The sequence below is a fragment of the Ochotona princeps genome, chromosome 5 (genome assembly GCF_030435755.1).
Source record: "Ochotona princeps isolate mOchPri1 chromosome 5, mOchPri1.hap1, whole genome shotgun sequence".
NCBI lineage: Eukaryota > Metazoa > Chordata > Mammalia > Lagomorpha > Ochotonidae > Ochotona > Ochotona princeps.
Window position 1 is genome coordinate 56990282 of NC_080836.1, and position 24069 is coordinate 57014350.

Below are 24069 nucleotides of genomic sequence, written 5' to 3' on the forward strand. Positions count from 1 at the left end.
AAATCACTTAGGAGTGTTAAAATATGTACCAGCACTTTCCTACTGTTCCACTTCTTTTTAGCTGGTCTGGAGTAGATATCCAGGCAAGGGTATTGGTCAAGAAGACTTCTTCCTTGGTGAAGGCAAACATCTAGCAATAGCTGAAAGCCCTTCACTTGGGCCTACCACTTACGCATCCCAAGTGTCCCCTTTCTAGTGCACAGAGCTATACTGATTAAGAAGAAAAAAAAAATCTCCTGTGCCAGGGGAAGACGTTTTCTCCAGGGTCAGACCTGGGTCTACCAACTAGTCTAGGGTTTATGGAAGTCTGCCTGCCATTGGGTCAGTAAGTGTTGGAAGCTTTCATGTGAAGTTCACTTGAGAAATGGAAGTTGGAGCAGAGGTCGGAGAGCTGGAGCCTCTGAAAGCCTCATTTAATGTGCATTTCTAGCTTTAAATTTGTACCTCAGTTCTGGTCTTTTCTAGAGTTTTACTGGAATACAAAATACAGTTTTTCTCCCTCCTTTAGTGAAGAACATTGTTAACTGCTGGAGTAAGACCAGACAGAAACACTGGGTAATTGCACAGACTATACCTTAAGAGTCTAGAAGCACGAGAAAAGGGATTTTGTATTGACTGAGGAATTATAGCTTGTTCATATAAGTGCAGGGTCACCCTCCATCACTACTACCACCTCAACATCCCACTGAATCCCTGGGGCTGTTACTGTTCTCCTACACCTATGACTGGGTAATGGGAAGTTCACAAGGGTTGAAGCCTTTCCCATTGTTACATGGCATGATGAGATAGAGCTGGAATTTGAACTCATGGGTAGTGACAGCCCAAACAGACCCATATGGGCTGGTTCTCCATCTCTTCTGAGCCCACTGCAAGAGATGGGATGCAGGACTTCAATCTGAGCCCAATGGTCTTTATAGAGCTCATAAAGTCACAGGCTTTCATCCTCCCCGTGCCTTGTCTCTCAGTGGTATCACATCATATCCAAAGCAGCAACTGAATTTCTCCCAATGTTCAATTCTGGGTTTGGAACAGTAGAAAAGTTAATGCTGGGGTGTGCACACATGGGTGTACAGGCAAAGTCCTATGATGGGAACAACATGAGCTTTGGATCAGACCTGCCTTCAGGTCTTAAACTGTGACTTACTGACCCGGTAACCTTGAGTGAGTTATTTTACTTCGTTGGGCCTCTGTCTCTTCATCCACAGAACAAGGTAATATTATCTATCTCATACTGTTGTGAACTACAGTCTCTTATGTTTAGTTTACACTTGATCCCTGCATTCAAATAAGTCAAAGATCTAAATGTTTTACAACTTTCCAGGTTTATCAGTTGTGATGCTCTGGCAGATTCATAAGTTTTATATCATTTATTAGTCCATTACTTCATGCACTAATTTATTGCTATAGGCCCACAAATACATCATTGAGTACATACTGTGTGTCAGGTATTTTGGTAGGCATTGGAGACCAAGCAATTTTCCAGTAACTTAGACTTGGACTATAAGGCCAATTTGACTGTATCGTTATTCCTGCCCATTAGAGGTAGGCAGAAATGATATTCACATGCTAATTTGTTAATGTGAGTCTACAGAATTAACATGCATGTAATAGTGTTGAATCAACAGTTAATGTGTTGCCTGTTGTTAACTATAATTATTATTAATTGTGGTTAATTTCCAACCTAATTCTCTGGAAAAGCAGAGTACCTTCCTGCTATTTTGCTTCACTAAGTCAGCAAATAACAGGTGCACAGAGCAATCTGTAGTAAAGTTTAGACTGCTGGCATGCTCACAGTCAAACCATTCAGCTTACACTGAAGTCCTCAGCCAATGACAAGATAGGAATGGGATTCTGGCATTGACTTTTTGTCATTACCAAGAGCTGGTGATGGTACACGGTACAGCCGTAAGTGATGAACTGGATCCCCTAAGGACCAGGTGCCATCAGTTTAAGGATTACCCTTTCCCTTGTCTGTTTTCCACTGTTTTCTTTCCAGAGCATTCCTTAACTGCCCCGATTAACATACTACTCTTCTATGATACAGTAGCAGCAAAAGAATAAAAGTAGAAAGAGGAAAATCTTATCTTCTGCTGTAGGTTGCACAGACTTAAATCACCTCCTTCTCCCAAAAATGCAGAGTGAGTAGGATGGTGCTGTAGTCTGTTATTCAAGGCCCAAGTAACCTTAACCTGGTCTCTGACTCTCTTGGTTTCCTCTCCCCCAAGAGGAAGAATCAGCCTGAAGACTTAAACAGAAGGAGAAGTTTTCAAGGGACAAGTTAATTCACAAGCTCAGATACTTATAAAACAACTTTGAGGACTTATTCTGATCTAGAAGACCCACCGTCCACAGTGTCCTACTCCCTGGCAGGAAGAAGCTGGAGTGTTTCCACACCCAAAGCTCTAGCTCATGTCCTTACTTGCATCAGACAGATAAGATCAGGAAACCAGCATCTCATTTATTACTCCTAGCATACGATGGGTTGAAGCGATCTGCTATGCTACGGTACTATACTTGTTAGATTTTTATTTGTGGGAGGGTGGGAAGAACGAAAACATTGTGCTTTATATATTTACAGCATTCCACATTTGCCACATTGCTGCTATGTTCAAACATCCACTCCTTTGAATTGTTCTACTTCTCAGCTGACAGAGAAATACAGAGAGAGAGAGAGAGAGAGAGAGAGAGAGAGAGAGAGAACGCCAATGAAATTCCTCTCCCTGTTGCTGGGTGATTAGGGATATTTTGAAAACACATCCGGCAAATGCAGTAGCTTCCAAGTCTGGCATTGGCTGGCTGGACGTTTTGTGTAACGCTGACGCATTAAAGCTGGCAGAGGAGTGACAGGTGGGAATAGCTACGTAAATACATCACTGGCCTGATGTTCTCCTGCAGAGGAAAACTACTTCAAGACTGAATGACAACTATAGCATACCCTGTTGAAAGAAAAAATAAACCACGGGTCTGCATCCAGGCATCTGAAGGACAGTTATGGGAATTCCACAGGAAAAAATACCTCCTCCCACCTTCCACCAAAGCAACCCAAGCTTGTCTTATTCTCAAATATCCTGCTTTTCATGGTCTGGTGATAGTTCTTCCCATCTGGGAAATATGTGGCTATTTCTACATACCTTTGGCTGAATATGTGTTTACATATTTTAAGGTCCAAATGTGTTTATTTGTGAAACCATTTCCAACAATGTCAAGGAGGACTTTTACAATTTTCTCAACCCTCTTGTTGCAGTGTCCCTTTCTTCACCTTCCTCCTCTGACCTTCAAGTTCAAAAATCCAGCAGCCACAGGATGTGATCAGGTCAGGGGCAGCACTGGCTGCATTTTATTTCACCCTGTCCACTTAAAATATTTGCATGCTGGTGGGAGAAGCAGTACAATCCTGTCTAAACAGCTTTGAGATTAGTCTTTGCAGCAGAGAGAACTGTCTGGAAACAAGTAACTGCTTCTGCTAACGCCGGGTTAACTGTTCACACACAAATCTGCCAAAGAGCCTCTAGGAAAGAATGTCCTTCTGCTAATTGAATTCTAATGAGATCATGAGGTAGATTAGGAATTGAGTTATTTTACTATGAGCTTCAAACATCAGATATAGGGATGTTTGGCAGCTTTGATCTGCTTAATTTTCCAGTAGGTTCTATAGGTTATTTTAAAAAATATTTAATCATGTTTTTGAAAGGCAGAATTATGGAGAAAGAAGGGAGAACTCAACAGGGACATTTTATGTGCTGGTTCACTCTTCAGATGGCTTCAGTGGTTGGAGCTGGGACAGACTGAAGCCAGAAGCCTGGAACTCCATCCAAGTCTCTAATGTGGATGGCAGGGGCATAAACACTCAGGCCCTCCATTGGTTTCAGCAGTGAGCTGGACTGGAAATGGAGCAGGTGGGATTCGAACCAGCATTCATATGGGTTGTTGGCATTGCAGGCAGTGGCTTAACATGATCTTTAACACCAGCCCCTTGCCCCTCAGTATGTTCTAAATAATCCATGGGAAACGACCTTGCAGAGGAATCTATTGGTTACTGATTGATCCAGTCACTTTTTTGTGTGTGTGGTTATAGATCAGAGAATGTAATGTTCAGGCACAATACAAAGATAAGAGGCTGGATATGACCCAATGGGATAGTCATTACTTAAGAGTTCCTGGTCCAGTGTAATTGACACATGCCTGGAAATTATATTCATTTGCCTTATGATCCTTGGGGTGACTTACAGTCCCAATCAGGATGATCACTAAAGGGAATGGCTCTGGAGACAGTAAAGGTTCCTGGACAAACTATTCTTTTCAGGAACATAATCCAATCAACATTGCCTGGAAAACCATATTAGCAGATAGAGCATTCATGAATGTCACACATTAGGAAGGGGTCCTAACAATCTTTCATTTGCACTCAAGGAAACATCTGTTGGCCAGAAGAGAGGACATGGGCAGGTTGGATGGGGACTGGAAGTCACGGTCAAAGGTCACCTGCACTTACACCTCAGTTATGTGCTCTCTGAAGGCTTCTGCCTGTCTTTCTAGGAAAACTGGTCTTTCTTCCAACAACATGTTTCCATCTGGGAACCATTCTTCTGTGATATTCCTCCTCCCCTCAACCCAGGGACAGATTTGTGAACCAAGCTGAATCAACCAGAAAACACCCCAAACTTGAAACTAGGAAATCATTGTTTTCTAAGATTGTGTGCTGAAGAGTGGGGCATCCAGGTTCTAGTGGAAGATACCTGTTTACATTTACAATGAAAGCTCTGAGGGCTCAGTACTCTAATAGGTGAGTCTGCCCTTTGGGCTCAAGGGGCTACGTGGGTACTTACTGCAATCACAATGGCTCCCAGGTGGCTGGGTGGCTAGGTTGTTTAGAGGCCAGCAATTAGCTCTCAGGAACACACTCCACGGAAAGGGACAACCTTTCTATAGTTCATAAACACACTCATTTATAACCTCTCCTGGAAAGACATTGGGCTACTGTGTACACTGCACAAAGGAATATTTCTCATCTCGGGTTTGCACCCTACAAAACTGCCTTCTCATGAACAAATTTACCATGGAGTGAGAGAGCTCAGCTGCTTGATCACAGCATAACACAGACACCCCAAACACCAGAATTCTGGGGGCTCTTGTGTTTTTTTTCAGGAGGTTATCAAACTAGTCAGCCTTTGTGCGCATACACAACTCCCTAGAAACCCAGAGTAAAGCTGCTTTTAGAGAAATCATTGATGGTTTGGAAGATATCTCAGGCAGAAACATGAATTTCTCCATTGCTTTCAAGGGAGGGCAGTTCCTGTGATTTTTCATATCAGAGTAACATAGTCCAAGTGAGTTGTACATCTTTTTCTCCTTCTTTTATTAATTTTCCATCTTTCCTGTGAGTGGTAAAGGGAAGAACACAAAATGTTCTTTCTCAAAAGTCAGACCCAGGATCTCCACTGAGTTGTTTGACAAACTTAAGCTCAGTGGTGAGGAGAGCCACCTGTTCCTGAAGAAGTCATCATGAAGCTTGCTGATCAAGCTTGCAATCTCTGGCAAAATCAGAAACAGACTGCAATCTGGGGTAGGAAAAGGAATCTAGTAGCAAGGGGAACAGGACCATCCATCACATGAATTGTCTGGGATTTTCCCTTGGGAAGGGAGAATGGTGGTTAGATTCCACAAACCTATCTCTTGACATTGATATTTCCTGAATGTTGACAGCTGAGGAAGCTTGCCTGCTTATGCAGTGGGGCTTGAAATACAAACTATGAAACATTTAAAGCAAACAAAAATTCTCAGTAGAGATGGCTGACAGCTTGACTCCAGGACTACCCAAGGTCTTATAATCAGATCACAAAGACAAGGCCACACGCAGGCCAGAAGGGTGTAAAATAAAGAATTTCATGTTATTTCAAAAGGGAATATTGCAAATTTGGTATACCCATTCACATCTGGATATGCTACAATTAGCCATACATTTCTCTTGACATCTCCATTGTCTCATCTATAAAATCAGGGTTTCAGTGAAGACTGAATGAGTTTCTTTAAGGCAAGGCACCCCAAAAGGGCCTGACAGGTGGTAAATTATTTGTTAAATGTTCTGTTGTTTTTAAAGTGACTGCCATTGATTGGACTTAGCACACACTCCAGACACAGTCGATGAACATGCATCAGCAGCAGGAACTGCAGCCTGCAAATCGGCAGCTGCCTTGTGTCTTAGCTGCCTGATACTTGAGAGGGGTACAGCCACCAGCGCCTCTTTCAGGCGCTGGCTCTGAACAGGCAATGAAACAGGAGCCATGAGAACACTCTGAATTAGCAAGAATGCGGCAGCAATAATGGCATTACTCTTGGTGAACAGCAATATTGGAAAATATATAACGATCGGTATCATGTTATCCTACAGTAAGCTGGGGAAATGTATTTTAAAGTTCTTCCACCTGTAGGTGCTTAACACCAGAACAGTATTTAAGCCCCTTATCCTTGCATAGGTTGAGAAAAGCCTGCTTGTAAGTTCTCACCAGGCCTTTTCATGCCTTCTTTCATTGGCGTGTAGATCTGATTACAGTGAGCTGAAAGCAGCACTGGGGAGCACTGCTGTTTCTGGGGCAACAAAGAGGCCAGCTGTTGTTGCCCCCACCTGTAGGTCTGAAATAAAACCTTTGTTCAGCATGGATTCTCCTCGACCAGGTGGGATTGCAGGAAGGATGCTGGAGTTTTTGGTTACAGTGGGACTGTTACAGAATTTCATTTTTTTTTAATTAAAATTCTTACTTGTTCACAGCCTAATTCCTTTTAGTTCCAACCTAATGTTTCAGGTTCTCCATGGAAACACTGGCCTGGATTACACTACCATCTTAGAATATTCTCTGTAACTGTTCTGCTGAATTTAGTTCCTTGGCTTTATGGATAAGAGCATCCAACCGAAAGAGACCCAAACCTTGCAGATAGTGTGGCATTGACTAGGGATGTTTTGGTGCCTGGGTTGAAGTGGTGTTTTTGTAAACACCAGGAATTGCTTCTAGGGAAGAAAAAAAGCACTCCAAAGAGTTACCACCCAGCATTACATGTAGCATTCCTGGGAAGGGGAAGAAAAGGAGTGCTTAACAACTTCACCAGCTCTGGTCATGAAATGAATACATCTGAAAGGGAGAATAAGCCACGCAGCCAGCTGGTTAAAGTCCTGCTGCTGCAAACATGCTGTGATAATACAACCATGAAAATAATTACTCAAACCTTGGACCTGCTGACCTCTGGATACCAGCTTTATTACCTCATCCACAGTTCCCAGCCCCTCCTTTGCTACCTGCAGACTGCCTCACTCCAGGCCTCCAGGACCTTATCCAGGCTTTGCTCATCAGGCTGAACTAAAAGAATTCCCCAGTCCCTCCGGCCTTGCTCCTGATCAAATGCATAAACTACCTGTGCCACTAACACATTCCAGGTCATGCATATGCACAAACATAATATCTCGAAATTACTTTAAATTACACACACTCTGTTTTTAACCATTTCCCTAAAAATGTGGCTCAGTAAATCTTTACATGGAGCAAGGATGGCACCCAGTGGTCAAAGTGTTGCATCTCAAACTGTTTTCCCCCAGCTTTACATTTGCTTATCTCTTTGCAGACAAGTAACTGTGGCAAGATCTTTTTTGAAGCCAGAGTTGAAAAAATCACATGACTATTCCTTTAAGTTGATGCAAGTGAATATACACACACAATTGAGCTAACATCATCAGTTTAATCAGAATAGCTGTTTAGAATTTTAAAAAGTTTATCTTGAGAGCCCTGTGCTTTTTCTTCATATTTCAGATAAGCTATCATCCATGATGTTCCTGATTTCAACTATCACTGAGGAAATACTACCCAAATGTAAACCCAACCTTACATTCTTCCCCTCCTATCTTGCCCTCAACAATCTCCAGTTCATAAGTTCTCATGCCTTAAACATAAGACTTTATCTCCAGACAAGTGCTTTATCATTACACTGATGTTCAGCATCTTATATCCTCGTTATCTTTCTTACAGGGTACTTGGCAGGCGTGGAGAGCACAGGATAACAAAGTGGAACTGATCTTCCTCTGAGCTTTCCAGATGTTGGGAGATTTCTATAGACTTAGATAGCCAATCAGACTATGAGGGAGCTAGTGAGATGTCAGAATAATGGATTATATACCCTCTTGTTAAGAATGATGCAATGTCTCTATAATGTTGTCTGTTTCCAATTTTCTTAGGTTTCTAAGCAGTTGAAACCCCCAGGGCAAGAAGGCACGTGTATGGCATACCCACAATACAAAAAGAGGTTTCTGATAAAATAACAGCATTAATAACAGATTAATTACCCAAAAAGCATCATGGATAGTCTTTTAAAAATGCCTATGTGCAGTGTAGCCAAAAATTCTCTTTCTCAGACATTATCAGAGTTCATGCTGATTTGGTGTTCAAACTCTCAGAATGCCATTAAGGCTCCAAGAATAACAGTCAAATCAAAAGAAAATGATTTTAAGGACAAAATGACATGACATTGCTTCAGTTTTTCTATTCAGCCACTTGAAGAGGTATACTGTCTTCAAGGACAACACACTGGAGGGGATAAAATCAAAGCTGACAGGTTCACTTGTCTGCTGATTCTTTGATAGGTGTCTCACACCAATCCTTCCCTCATAAGAGATGAATTAATGGATGAAAAGATATTTTTACACAATGCTATTTCTTATTTAAAACATCACCACTATTATCTAAATATTTTTAGCTTATATACAAATTCAATTAAAACTTATTTTACTTCAACACTTGTCTTCCTCATGAAGGTTATGGCATTACACTAATCTTCACCTACAATGTATTCTGAGGAGCTTTGGAAATTGTTTATAGTATATAATTAAGTCAAGCTGTGTCACATCTTGTACTAAATACCTAAATTCCTACATATAACTTAGATTCAAATCTTTAAGTACTCAAAAATCATAAAACCCCCAAGATACTTGCTGCTTTGTGTTTTATTTTCCCCTTTGTTGCTCAATATAATTTTATAAAATCATAAAATTAAAGTACTCTCTGGCTAGAGGAGGCTTAGTTTTGCATATGAGAAAACCAGAGGCCTAGACAGTTTAATAGCTCCAAGAGGCCTGGTGGCTGTTTTGTGTACTTGCACATTGGCTTACTGTTGTCTTACTGTGACCATGATCTTAGAAGCTTTACAAATGGCCAGCTTTGGCTACTAGAATATAGAAAGTCTTGGGTCAGATTTTCTGTAATCGTCGCATTTTTTCTAGAATCTTCTCATAAAGCCAGCATCATGATTCACAAACATTTTAAGAATCTGGATAGATCCATTTGCAACAAAAAAGAAACATGAAGAAATACTCAGCCAATGTATGATTTAAAAAAGAGGATAAGGGTGAGTATTGCTGGCACAGTGGGTTAAACTGCTACTTGGAACTCCTGTATCCCATATTTCAGTATCTGGAACTTAGTGTCACCTCCAGTTCCAATCTAGTTTACTAGTAATGTGCCTGGAAGGCATAGCTGATGGTCCAAGAACCTGGATTCCTGACATCCAATGAATATCCTCCGATGGCTTCTGACTTCTGGATTTCTCCTGGCCCAGCCCTGGCTCTTGTGGGCATCGGGGAGAAAACCAGCAGAAGAAAGATCCATTTCTCTCTCTCTCTATCTCTCTCTCTCTCTCTCCCTCTCTGTGTGTTTTCTTGCCTTCAAATAAATAAATACACAGATACGTCTTTTAAAGTGTTGGTGCAAAAATACAAGACTGAATATAAAACTATACAAAAATACTATAAAAACAAAATTTTTAAAGTATTAAGCATTTGGAAAGGTCAAAAAAGTAAAATCTTTCTAAATTTAGCAGACTATACAGTGAATAATCTTCTTTAACAATAAAGAAATTGAGCAGTCAACTGGGAATTAATGGCAAAGAGTTTTTTTCCCATAGCATGGAAGACAGACCATGTCAAGAGCCAGGAATCATCCTAAGCAAAGAAAACAATCCTTCTATTTCATATAGTTCAGGTGGTACAGGAAACTAGCAACTAACAATATAAACCAATAATTTAAACAACTAAGAGTTAAGACAAAACTTTCACTTATTTGCTTTGTTACAGGTTCCTGCTTCAACATTTGGCCAACACATTATAATTTTTCTGCTGTAAAAATGGTAAATATATCAATGGATTTGGTTATCAGGGAGTAATTTTTCCAGCACTCAGAATCCAGCCAGGGCTTTATGTGATATGAAAGTTGCAAAAATGAGCCTTAACAAAGATCCTGGTTTAATCGTGTAGTTAGATAGGTGCACCAAGATTTACATTACAAGGTAGATGGTAGCAAGTGTGATGAAACGAATGTCAAATGAATATGCTTTTGTTTGAAGGGCAGGTAGAACTACTGAGGAGAGAGAGTACTGAGTAAATCTAGATTGGGTGCTAGGACTTTAAGTTTACAGATAGGGAGAAAGATGGGAAGAAAGGCAAGAAAAGTAAGTGGAAACATCAGAAACAAGATGGAAAAGTGAACTGGAGTTTAGAGTTCACAGTACTTTTAAAGATTTATTTATTTATTATTTTTTTAACGCAAAGTCAGATATACAGAGAGGAGGAGAGACAGTGAGAAAGATCTTCCGTCTGATGATTCACTCCCCAAGTGACCGCAACGGCCGATGCTATGCCGATCCGAAGCCAGGAGCCAGGAACTTCTTCCAGGTCTCCCACATGGGTGCAGGGTCCCAAGGCTTTGGGCTGTCCTCGACTGCTTTCCCAGGCCACAAGCAGGGAGCTGGATGGGAAGTGGAGCTGCGAGGACTAGAACCAGCGCCCATATGGGATCCCGGGGCGTTCAAGGCAAAGACTTTAGCTGCTAGGCCACGCCGCTGGGCCCCATAGAGTTCACAATACTTTAATGTTCATTTAAATGATCTGAATTGTCAGAACCTAGAAGCAGGAACCTGGTGCCAACGGACGATGAGTACAGGATGGGTTTTGGAGAGGATCACTGAAGGAGACAGAGAGAACAGCTAGGACAGCACTGTCTGGATGGAGAGTGCGGTTCAGAACACTGGCAGCTGTCAGAATTGCCCAAAGCAGGTGGGACATTCTGAAGGCAGAACAGAGGGGATGGCATGTGGGGCTGAGGATAGCTGTCCAGTTAAAGCCCAGATACACATCAGGAGGAGGAGGAGGGCAGTGCAGCAGTCAAGGAATGCAGCTTCTGCACACACTGAACAGAAGGTCAGTCATCCTGATGGCTGAACCAAGCTCCTATCATTAGGATGAGGGAGCTCCTGGTTCTTCAACTTCCAGCTCAGCATCTATAATTACAGATGGCTCCCATGAGAGGAAAGCCACAATGAAGGACAATGATGCATTTGCAGATGCCCACAGTTCTGGAAGATTCTGACCCTTTCAGCTTTTTACAGTTCCCTCCCAGCTCAGGGCTCAGGACTCTGACAGGGACACACACTGGGCTCCATGGAGTTCTTCAGGACTCCTCACTGCTCTCTAGTGTGGCACTTACGGAATGCCACGAATGGAACTGTGCTAACCTGGGCATCCCAAGAGTGAGGCGGAGATGGTAGAAAGCCCTGCAGGCTTACTCTTCCTCCTGGGGAAGTGGATATTCACTATGACCTTCTGGAGACAGCATCCCTCAATTTGTTTCCAAATAGAAAGAAGTGAAATATAGTGGTTGTTTAAGTCGACCCCAAGGGAGGGCAGGGCCAGTCACCTCCCGGATAGATTTGACAGGTGCATTCTGGGAGTGTCCTCAATCAGCAGCTGCCTTGCTCAGCACTATGAAAGGCCACTAGGCTTGCAAGCTGTCTCCTCTCCCCAGCTTCTTCAATACATGAAGGTGACAAAATACCACCATTCTTTTTCTGATGTGGCATTTGATTAAGACACAATTCACAAGAGGGGAACACCAAGTGCTTCACATATTTATGGACCCGTCTTGAGCTGCATAAGCCGCCTGGCCCTGTCTGCTGCCTGTGAGCGGCAGGTACCCTTTCAGCTGCTGATGCAGCTGTTTCCTCTGTGGCCAGTTTCCTGGAGGAGGTTCAATAACATCCCCTGACATCAACAACAAAAACCCTCACCTATTAAACTTGGCATAAATACCATTTCAAGTCAAAACAACTCCCTAAATTCAAGAGGTGGGCACAAAGGGCAAAATAGAACTGTAAGGTGATACCCAAACTGCATTTTTACTGCTGCTAAACAACAGCCAAGATGAGTGGGAAAGCATGTGCTGAGATTTTTGAAAGTAGCATTTCAAAAAGGCAGGGATTGTAGAATAAGAAGAGAAAACTCTCCTTTCCTGTCTGGCACCCAGAGGCCCTGGACCCCCCCACCACTTCCCCCTCCATGGAGCACTGGCCCCAAGGGAGAGGCACTGGAGGGTGTCCTCTGCTGATCAGCGTGGGAACATGAGAATCTGGGCCTCTGACCAGCAGCCCCCCCCCCCCCAATGCCTTGTTCTACCTCATGTCTCCTGCAGTCCTCACGTTGCCTTAATTTGGCCGAATGCTATGGAGTTATCCCTCAACATATGTGCATTCTTCTCTTGCACGAGGCTGGCTTTTCCACACTGGGGTAAGGCATTTGGGCAGAGCAACAGCTACAGGTGTGATAGTCTTGTACCAGTTTACAACAGGAGTGCCCTCTGGAGGACCAATCATGAAAGGGCATACACAACACTTAACCCACCAAGGCAGACAGGTCTACTGGTATAACTAGAAAGGCAGTCCCAAGGGCTGAAGCTGCTCACTGTTATTGGTAGACAATTTAATGAACCAACGTTGTTGTCTAAAATCTAAATTCATTTTGAAGCAAAGTAAATCACATCCCATTGCTTAGTCTGCAAAGATTGCTAAGATTCCATTTTTTGAAACAACCATTCTGATTTTGGTATGTGAATGCTACAGGGATACTATTCTTGGTACTCCATTTTGTTTACTTTACCAGGATATTAACTTGCAGTGCAGACATTCACATGGAAAACTTGAAATATGAGAGTGGCAGTCCAAACCCAAACATCCAATCATGAGTTATTGGCCTTTAATTAGTGAGGCAGTTACAGCGCTATAAACAAGTCCCTCTCTGATTGCAACTGTAACCCATATAATTCTGAATTGAAGGGGAGATTATGGAAGATGGTAAAATAACACAGTACATCACAGTTGATTTTAATTGGAAAACTGACTATACAGAGTGATAACTTTTGGGTCTGTCCACTACATTGGAATCTAAGGAAAGTACATAAAATTACAAGAGCATGTAATTGGTGTGGTAAGCTCATTTTCTTATGCTATCACAGCTGGCATATTCACATTATTAAAAGCCTTTAAACTAGCCTTCTTCAGAGATCTGTCAATATGGTCTTTATACATTACTCCAGTTAGCACAGAGCTGAAGAGAGATAAACAAGCACTAAAATCTGTACAAAATTTCTGTATACAACTTTCTTATTTCAAGTTGATGGAAGATCAGTAAATGTTAATGGGAATAAAAAATATAGATGCTAGTTTTCTCATCTGATGCAATGGGCAATTAAATTTATTAGCACTGAATTCGACTCAGGCTTTTAAAATTTGTTAATTCATTAGTTCTATGAAGTTTGATGATATTTTTGTGTATGATGACTTAACAAAAATGATGGTTTTCCTGAAATATAATATAAATGATTTATCAAAATCAGGAAAAATAAACCCAAATTGTGATATTCTTGGATAAGCAATTACATGTTGTTTTACCTACTCACTCTGGCTAGAAACTTAACTTCTAGAAAGGTTTTCATATTCTAATTCTATTCTCACAACTACCAAGTGCCAGCTTAACACCAAACGTGTTTCCCCAGCATTAGTGGTTATTAAAAATTCACTATAGGTTTATCTTATATGAAATGTCTTCCTTTGACCATGTTGCTTATGACAATAGTATCAAAGTAAGAGCAATTAATTATGCACACCACATTCTCCAATATTATAGGAACCCTATATCTCTGCCTTATCTATGGGAGAACACTCGTATGCCTCAACTGTCTTTAAAATACAACTACTCATCCTGCAATGATTCTTTCACCTCTGCTGGTCACACTGGCAGGAGAGCGGCTCCCAGTGATACTGGTCCACAGCAGTACTTCCTCCCACTGGGCTCTCTCTTCAATTGCGTGCAGTCGACACTCTGGACCCTTGTGTTATCAGGAACATTTAATACACTGAAACCCTATGTAAGTCTGTGTCTTTCGTATCCGTTCATGTTCTCAGCAGAGAACACAAATGCATGGAAGGCAGAGGTAAAAGACAAATTCAAGGGACAAATTTTATACTGAACCTGTATTCATCTAGACTCTGACTCAAAAGCCCCCTCAGTCCTTTGTGTAATTAGCCACATCTCACTGGTTTGTCAGATGTTTCTGGATCAACAGAAGTGTTGTCGTTTGAATTTCCACTGTGGTCTGTTGTATGGATATAAATATTTGAAATCTACAGTTCTTTTGTGCTAAATGATGAAACCAACTTTTTCCTTGATTCTGGCTTAAACTCTGAATCCTTGATCTTTGGTCAGGGTATAACCCAATCCACAGGGACTTAGCATCCTTGTACCTGTGCAATCTCCTAGATAACACTAATCCATGTTTCAAAACTTCACATATCAAAAAAGTCTTTGTTTACTATCTCTACTTTTAAAAAGTGCTGCAAACAGTAGCAGAGGATTACAATACAGTTGAATGTAAACATGATTTGATATCTGCAATGTTGGCAAACTGCCATCGCACATACTGCAGCCTGAAATCTCAAAAAACACTTTCACTGTCTATGTTCAGGATGACTTTAAGCCCACTGGATTTCAATATCATTGTTGAGGCTATAATAGACATCATCTGCCAATTATGATAATGCATATTTACTTCATATATCAGGAAAAAGCCACTTGCTTAAAATTATGTACTATATGTCAATTACATTGTAACAGGATGCTATAGCTAATATATTTTAGAATAAAACCTAAAATAAATCAGTTAATAATCTTGATAATTTTAAAAAGAAATAACCATTTATTATCACATTTAACTATTTTCATATTTTTAGATGTTAGTGAGATAACAATAGCAAAAAAAAAATACAGTGTATTTTAAGACAATAGCCTGACTGTAGGTCAAAACCTTTAGAAAACAAAAAGATATAAAGTTCAGCCTGTGATAACTCTGGTCAGACCACATTAAGTAGCTCTTTCAGTTGCATTTGCCATTCTGAGCTTTGTTATTTTTCTCCTTGCCTTGCTGCTTCTTTTCTTTTCTGCAGTTTGTGTATTTGAAAGGCAGAGAGACAGATGGTAATATTTCAATCTGCTGGTTCACTTCCTGAATGCCTGTAATAACAGGGCTGGGCCAGACTAAAGCTTAGAGCCAGGAACTTTCTTTGGGTCTGCATTGTGGATCTCTGCCTCCCAGGCACATCAGCAGGAAGCTGGACTTGAAATGAAGCAGTATTGGATCCTAGGCACTCCCATATGGGATGCAGGCATTCAAAGTAGTGGGTTGACTTGCTGCAATACAATACTGGCCCCCGAATACTACTGTGTTCCAAGAACCCAAAGAGGCCACAGAGATGGAGCAATAAACAAAATATGCTGAAAGTGTACATTCCAGCTGGTATGTATCATGCTTGCCTCTACAGGACATTGGTCTGACTGCTGTGACTTTTGTTGCTTGTTTCTGTCTGATATCAGCTGCTGTCTCTTGCCAGCACCAAGTTGCTTGTTTTGATCTGGGTTACAAGACAGATCTTTTTCTTCTGTGTCTCTCTCTAGCAATGAAAATCATGTTCCCAGATGGATCCCAAGCAGCTTATCACATACACACGGTAGATGTGCTGTTTCTTGCCCTTCTGAATCTTCCTAGCCCCTCTCATTGTTTGAGATTTTCTTTTGTCGCCATTCTTTGCTCATGTGATCAGTGCTCATGGACTCATTCAATTATTAAGTTCAAAGGTTCTCATGCCTTTTTTGCCCTGAGAAGATATATACGTTTACATGCAAGTAAGATGCTTGTGAGAGTAGCCACCGCCAAGTGATACATACTAATACTACCTACAAAATTCTGACCTTTGTTTTCCTGCTAATTTTCTGAATCTCCTGAAAGCTTAAACAGGCAGGCATGAAAGTTTTCCCCAACTTTCCTATGTTTTGACCATTGCTAAAAATTTTCTTATGGGACAACAGGGAGATGAACCAGAATTCTGTACTGTAATTAAGGGGATGATGTTGACCATAGTAAAAAGGAATATGAAAACTCATTCACAGACTTACAGCATGCTGGAGTGGGAGGGGATCCCCTGAATGCCCCTGAAGTATGGCATTTAAGAATTCTAATCTCTGTTTCTGGGGCCAGGCTGATATAGCTTACTCTTTGTAAAACAGCATTTCACAATATTGAAATGGGTCAATGAATTAAGCAAGGTAAAGAACTTTATTCTGTGCATATAATAAGTGCATTCAGTAAGCATTTGGTAAATATTAACCAATGTTACCTCAAGACACAGACCCTACAGGTTTAACTGAATGGCAAATTAAAGACAAAACCAACAATAAAATCAAGTGTCATGATTTTTACCACTCCATACCACTTTTTCCCCCTGAAATTCTACTTACTTAACTAATGTGAAGAAATAAGCATTTACTTGATCAGAAATATGGGGGCTGGAGCTGTGGCTGTATGGGCTAACCCTTTATCTACAAGTGCTGACATATCAGGTTTATGTCCTGGATGCTCCACTTCCCTGTCTGTGGGCTGGGAAAGCAGTGAAGGATAGCCCAAAGCCTTCAGAACCTGCACCCATGGAGACCCAGAAGAAGTTCCTGGCTCCTGGTTTCGGATAAGCTCAGCTCTGGCTGTTGTGGCCACTGGGGAATGAACCAACAGATGGAAGATCTTTCTGTTTCTCCTTCTCTCTGTAAAACTGCCTTTTGAAGAGAAATAAATTAATTTAAAAAAGAAAGAGAGAGGAGATGGCTACTGCCTCTTCCCCTTTAAAGCTGAAACATCCAAACACACTTTTGCCAAAGGTGATGACTAATTCCACAGAAGGAAGTGACAAAAGGGAAGAATACTAGGGCAAGCTTAATTTTGTACACCAATAAGGCAACTATTTCTTTCCTTACCTTGAACTTGTCAACTTCAGCTTTTGAACATGTTGCATGGTAAGATAGCACCTGATTGAGAAGAAAAGGGGAAAAAAGATGTAAAAACCTAAAGATGATGGTATTTTCTGAAATTCTTTTATTTATTTATTTATTATTTTTAATTCATTAATTACATTGTATTATGTGACACAGTTTCATAGGTACTTGGATTCTCCCCACCCCTCCCCAAACCCTCCCACCAAGGTGGATTCCTCCACCTTGTTGCATAACCACAGTTCAAGTTCAGTTGAGATTCCCCCATTGCAAGTGTATACCAAACATAGAGTCCAGCATCTTATTGTCCAGTCAAGTTCAACGGCTTCTTAGGTATACCCTCTCTGGTTTGAAGACAGAGCCAGCAGAGTATCATCCCAGTCAATTAAAAGCTCCAACATACCATCAGCAAAAATTTACATCATTATGGAATTAATTGACATAGTAATGAGTAACCAATATGTTAAAAGTAAATGCGAGTTCTTAACCACCTTCTGTGACCACCTCACTGACATTTCAATTTTAGTTTATACACAACATATAACACACATAACATGTTATACATAACATCATATCATCTTAAATTAAGGCAAACATGTGGTATTTAACCTTTTGGGATTGGCTCATTTCCCTTAGCATTATGGTTTCCAGTTTGGCCCATTTGGCCACAAAGAACTGCATTTTGTTTTTTTTAATAGCTAAGTAGTATTCCACGGAGTAGATGAATTTTCTGAAATTCTAACGATCTGAGATAAACTTGGCTCAAGGATATCACTTGGACATAATGATGGGTTTTAACATGTGAGAAACAATTTCTAATGGTAGTCTATGACATATTGTACATGAAAGACTATTTTTTTCAGTAGAGCAGAAAAGGAGAAAGAGAACGGTATCTGTCCCTGGGATAAATTAATATACATTGGTTTATGTCAGTGTTGGTATATACACACATAGGTAATACCAGATGTGTTCTTAATGAAGACAAATATCAAATAAAGAAGTCCAGGATGAGCTAAATCGCCTTTCACTCACCTCCCTGAGAATGGCAGCTCAGCTCTGAATAGTAAAGTAACATATTTTATCTTGCTAAATGCAGCATTTCCCATACCTAGTTATACTAAGCTGGTTAGGTACCATCCTAATAAGTCAAGAGCTTTGGGAGATGGTGACCTCGGACGTGTACCAGTGTTGCCCCTGGGAGTTAGGACACAGGCTCATGGGCTGGGCTGCAGGGCTCTTTCACTGCAGAGCCTTGGGAACTGGGGCACTCTCCCCAGGTCTCACTTGCAAAAGGACATAATAGTGGTAATATACAGACACATCACATGGTAATCTATTCCACAAAATCAGGTGCTCCACTGAAGCACTAATGGGAGGCCTGTTTCTGTAAGTGTTGACTAGAAAAAATAATAATGCATTAACACATCTGCAACAACTTCCTAAAAGTTAACTGAACTACAATAAAATTCATAGGTACATATAAAACAAAAGTGATGATAAGTTATAAATTGTTTGAAATATCATTTTCTGATAACTAATACAAGTCGTTAAATTTTTTATTAATGATTCAGAAAACAGATTTTATACATTCCATAGGTACACTTACAAGATGATGACCCCACTTTCCTCATGCCTTTAATCTCCCTCAAGTCCTCTCTCTCACTCCCCTCTCTTCATTGGTTTTTGATAAGACATAATTTTAACCCACTCTATACGTATAGGCTTAATCATATCTTTGAACAAGAAAACAGGAGGAAGATTCCAGTGCCACTGGAATACACATTGGCTGAAGCTAGGACTAAACATGACAAACATATGAAAAATGACCATTTCATTCCCCTGCATTTTCATGTGTTCTAACTTGACTGTCACATATTAGAGAAAACATTATATTTGTGCTTTCAAGACTGGCTTATTTCACTTCACTAAATGGTTTCCAATTGTACCCACTGTTTCAAAAGACAGGGTTTCATTCTTCTTCATGCTTGAGGAGCATTTCATAGTGTATATACATTACATTTTCTCTTTCAGATCATCAGTAGAAAGGCATCTGGGTTGATTCCATATTTCAGTTATTGTGAATTGAGCTACAATAATTTTATGAGATCATAACTAACACAGTTCTGAAAAAATTCTTCAAATTCAGTAACATCTTTTCTTCCTTTTGGAAACATTTTTATCATTGATTCCACTTCCTCACTTCTTTTTCCATAGTTTTCTCAACTTTTTATTTTTTGGAAGGAGACTGACAAAAAATATTGTCTAAAGAGATAAGTATATTCTTTAAGGTTTGATTGTCAAGAATAAAGAGATTTTTCTACCAGGAAAATGGGGATATTTTGTGGGTACAGTATGAACTTCATACAGTTCTTATGAACACTTAATGCAATAATACATGTTGAATACCTGGCATAAAAATAATTAACTTACATATATTGTATTAATAGTCAATTTAGGGCCCAGTGTGGTGGCCTAGTGGCTAGTTTTCGCATTGCACATGCTGGGATCCCATATGGGCACAAGTTCTAATCCCAGCTGCCCTGTGTCCCATCCAGCTCCCTGCTTGTGGCCTGGGAAACCGGTCAAGGACAACCCAAAGCCTTGGGATCCTGAACCCACATGGGAGACCCAGAAGAGGCTCCTGGATCCTGGCTTCAGATCAGGGCAGCTCCAGCAGTTGGGGCTGCTTTAGGAGTGAATCATTGGATGGAAGAAATAAATCTTGAAAAAATAGTCACTTTAAATTTTACCATGTGAATATTTGGCATATTTTTATGTCACTATATTATTACTCATCATTAGAAGTCATTTCCAGTATAGATAAAACCAAAATATTAGTCATTTTACTATTGTCTTGCTACAAGTAAATAGCACTATTTTACAAATAAACTTTAACATGGATATCATATCCTGAGAATTTCTTACTGTTTACAAGTCCTGTTTTTTCAGATTCAATCTTCAAAATAAAATTTTAATGTCCTTAAAACAAATTTAAAGAGTGATTTGGATGCTTAAAGGAACAGGGTTTATAGTGGGAGTTTGGATAACCAGTATCCAATCACAGTTAGAAGGAGTAAGTTCCTGTGTCGTACAGCATAGTGTGAAGATCGTAGCTTACCAAATAACCTGTTGTGCATTTCTGAGCAAATGGAGCAGGGCACTCCAGGGTTCCATTCATAAACTAGTATCAAGACAGGGGAAATGTTGATTATACTGATTTGATCAGCACACATTGTATACAACTAATGAAATATCACATTGTGACCCATAATTTCCTATAACTGCTGTCAATAAAAAAATCAAAATAATAAAATCTACCCAAACCACGTACCTGTTAAAAAAAAATCTCTGCTACCAGGTAAAACCTACACAGGCTTCCAATATGAGAAGCACCTTCTATATGCCACTCTGCTCCTTCTTGTTTAATCCTACTTCTCCCATTACCTTTACCATTTTTAAAGCTATCAACTCCACTAAGTTAAAACTATTTAAATCAATGATGCAGACAGGTATTATAGATTAAGAACTTTGCTCATTCAAAGTTAGTTTCTTTCGTTTTTATGAGCTGCAGGAGTTCTTCGTATTTTTGAAAGACAGAGTTACAGAGAAAGAAAAGGAGAGAGAGACAGAGGCCTTTCAACTCTTGGTTTGCTCCCGGGATGGCCACAAGGGCCCCAGGCTGGTCCAGGTTAAAGTCAGGAGACAGGAGCGCCTTCCAATTGTCTCCTGTGGGTGCAGGGGCCCAAGAACTTGGACCACAGTCTGCACGGGAAGTGGAGCACCAGGATTCAAACCAGCACCCACAGGATGCCCGTTTTGTAGGCAGTAGCTTTATCAGCTATGCCACAATGCCCACCTCATCTTTGGTCTTTTAAAGTATCTTTTAACAAGAAAAGGTTTTAAAACTGATGATGTATAATTTGTCCATTTTTAAAATTACTATTTCTTCATATATCATTTCTAAGAAATTTTCCCTATCTCCAAATTGTGAATACTTATCTTGTACCATCTTCTAAAAGATACATAATTTTCTTATAAATTAAGATTTATGATTTACCTGAAATTTAATCTGTATAATGCCTTGGTTATTTTTGACTTCCATAACTTGGAGTCAAAATCACTAGTAGTTTATCCTGAGCATTTAAGCCTGTCTGCTGCCTCATGTATTCAGTGTTTAGGAGTCTGTTCATTTGACAGCATTAATGGGAAGGGGGTGTTTTGGTTTTGCTTTTTGAAAAGCATTCAATTAATTTAAAGACAGACCTGGGTTGGGGCAGGGAAGAAAGTGAAATCTTCCATCTGCTAGTTCACTGTCCAAATATCAGAATTGTGTTAGGCTAAAGGTAGTAGTCAGAAACATGATCCAGTTATCCCAGGTGTGCGGCAGGAGCCTAACTACTTGAGCTACCTCCCAAGGTGTGCATTAGCAGGACACTAGAATTGGAAGCAGAGATGGGACTTGGTTCCATGGTCTGTGATATGGGATGCAGGAATGCCAAGTGGTATCTTAATTGCTACACCAAACATCCATTTGTGGTTTTAGCTTTTGAACCTTATTCTATGGGTTCCTATTTTCTTTTGTAGGACTCAGAAGTGTGGCCTGGCTAAAGAAACTTCTGATCACTCATCTTATGTGGATGAGGAGAGATGCATCATCACTAAGTATTAAGATGCAACATTACTTTGGGGTGAAGGGGGGAGAATCCCAGTACCTATGAAATTGTGTCATGTAATACAATGTAATTAATGAATAAAAAAAAAGATGCAACATTACTGTTTAGGAAAAACATATTTGGGGAGTATTGTAGAACTATCCTCTGTATAAATAGCAAGAAAAATGAATATACATGAGTATCAGACCCCTCAAGACAAGAAGATCTTTGACTCCTGCTTAATAATACTCTTTTTTTTTTCACTTCCTCAACAGTTCTTCTGTTTTGGTACTAAAAGATTTCCTGGGCCCAATATGGTAGCCTAGTGGCTAGGGTCCTTGCCTTGCATGTGCTGGCATCCCATATGGACACTGGTTCTAATCCTGGCGGCCCTGCTTCTCATTTAGCTCCCTACTTGAGGCCTGGGAAAGCAGTTGAGGACAGCTCAAAGCCTTGGGATCCTGAACCCACGTGGGAGACCTGCAAGAGACTTGGGGTTCTTGGCTTCAGATCAGCTTAGCTCCAGCCGTTGCAGCAGCTTGGGGAGTGAATCATTGGATGGAGGATTTTCCTCTCTGTCACTCCTTTTCTCTGTATATCTGCCTTTTCATTAAAAATAAGTAAAAACTTAAAAAGGAAAGATTTCCTGAGATGTATTCAGTATGGTATAAAGTGATGCTGCCTTATGCTTTAGTTTACCCTCGGGGTTTGCTTTATATGTAAGGAAACAAACATGAGACCCTAGTAATATTTGTACTAGTTTCATGTACCAAGTTAGCCACTGTGCAATTCTCACCAGATACAAGTAAGCAATAGTGATTTTGCTTTGTTCCCAATTTCTTGTTGAACAGACTGTGAGGAAAGGTGATTATTCACTAACTTTTTCTTTTTTTTCTTTCTTTTTTTTTTTTTTTTTCATTTTATTACAGCCAGATATACAGAGTGGAGGAGAGACAGAGAGGAAGATCTTCCGTCCGATGATTCACTCCCCAAGTGAGCCGCAACGGGCCGATGCGCGCCGATCCGATGCCGGGAACCAGGAACCTCTTCCGGGTCTCCCACGCGGGTGCAGTGTCCCAATGCATTGGGCCGTCCTCAACTGCTTTCCCAGGCCACAAGCAGGGAGCTGGATGGGAAGTGGAGCTGCCGGGATTAGAACCGGCGCCCATATGGGATCCCGGGGCTTTCAAGGTGAGGACGTTAGCCGCTAGGCCACGCCGCCGGGCCCTTTTTTTTTAGTTTTAAAGCAAGATTTATTTGAAGAGAAGAAGGAAAGTGGCTCCTGCGTTAGTGGCAGGAAGGGGCTCCAATTCCATTAATTTTAACAAGTATCTACAATGCCATTAAGGTCACACAGCATGTCATCATCATTTATGGTCACAGTTCATGTCTTATTCACTCTACAGTTGTGATCATTTTTGGTTCTGCCCTCACATTCCATTGAAAAAGCTGATGTCACAATTTCATCTTTCTTTAAAAAAAAACCTTGTGGGAAACCTGCAATGCCCTTTGTACCAGAATTGAACCTATTGAACCAGATTTACTGCTGCTGTGCTCTCTTCCTCACACTCCAGCCACCCTCTCACTTTTGTTTTGGTTCTTCAATAAACAAAATTCTTTACACTGAAGCCTCCTTCACCCTCATCACCTGGCTGATACTGCCTTCTTCCAGTTTTGACAAGTCTTCCACTGGGCTTTTAGGACTCCATACTTGCTAAGGCTTGGGTGTGGTTTGTTCCCTCAAGGGTTCATGTGTTGAAAGCTAGGTCCCCAGTGCGGGAGCTGTCAAAATGCTGATAAGAGGTGGGGTCCAATGGATGGCAACAGGAAATGGGGACAGCATCTTTGGAAGGAACTAATGCAAATCTTGGTAGACTGGAGCAGTTCCAGTGAGGATAGGTTGTTATAAACGAATCTGGTACATCCCCTGAGTCTTCTTTCTACACTTGACACCAGTCCTTTCTGCATGCTCTCCCATCATCATGATGCTACCTCTACATTGCAATACAGGCAGCAAGTTCCCAACACAACCAAGATGTCTACTCCATGCTGTTCAACTATGTGCAAATTGACCCCTTTTCTTGATACAGTTCCCAGTCTCAGATATATTATTTTGTAATAGCAACAGTTTTGATTTTCATTCTATTTTTCTGGCTGTTCTTTCTGTTTTCTTTATTGACCCCTATCTTCTTCACTCTGAATGTAGAAGTTTCCATGTTCAGTCTTTCACTGATGTCATTA

General features: G+C 40.6%; 1 protein-coding gene across 2 annotated transcripts in view; it reads right to left on the reverse strand.

Moving 5' to 3' along the window:
* Positions 1-24069, reverse strand: part of PDE11A (phosphodiesterase 11A) — a 418861-nt gene that overhangs the window by 118141 nt on the left and 276651 nt on the right. For both annotated transcript variants that reach the window (XM_004577021.3, XM_004577022.4), the window contains exon 10: positions 17162-17212. In XM_004577021.3, the coding sequence (XP_004577078.2) occupies positions 17162-17212 (51 nt within the window). The remainder of the gene's footprint in view (positions 1-17161; positions 17213-24069) is intronic.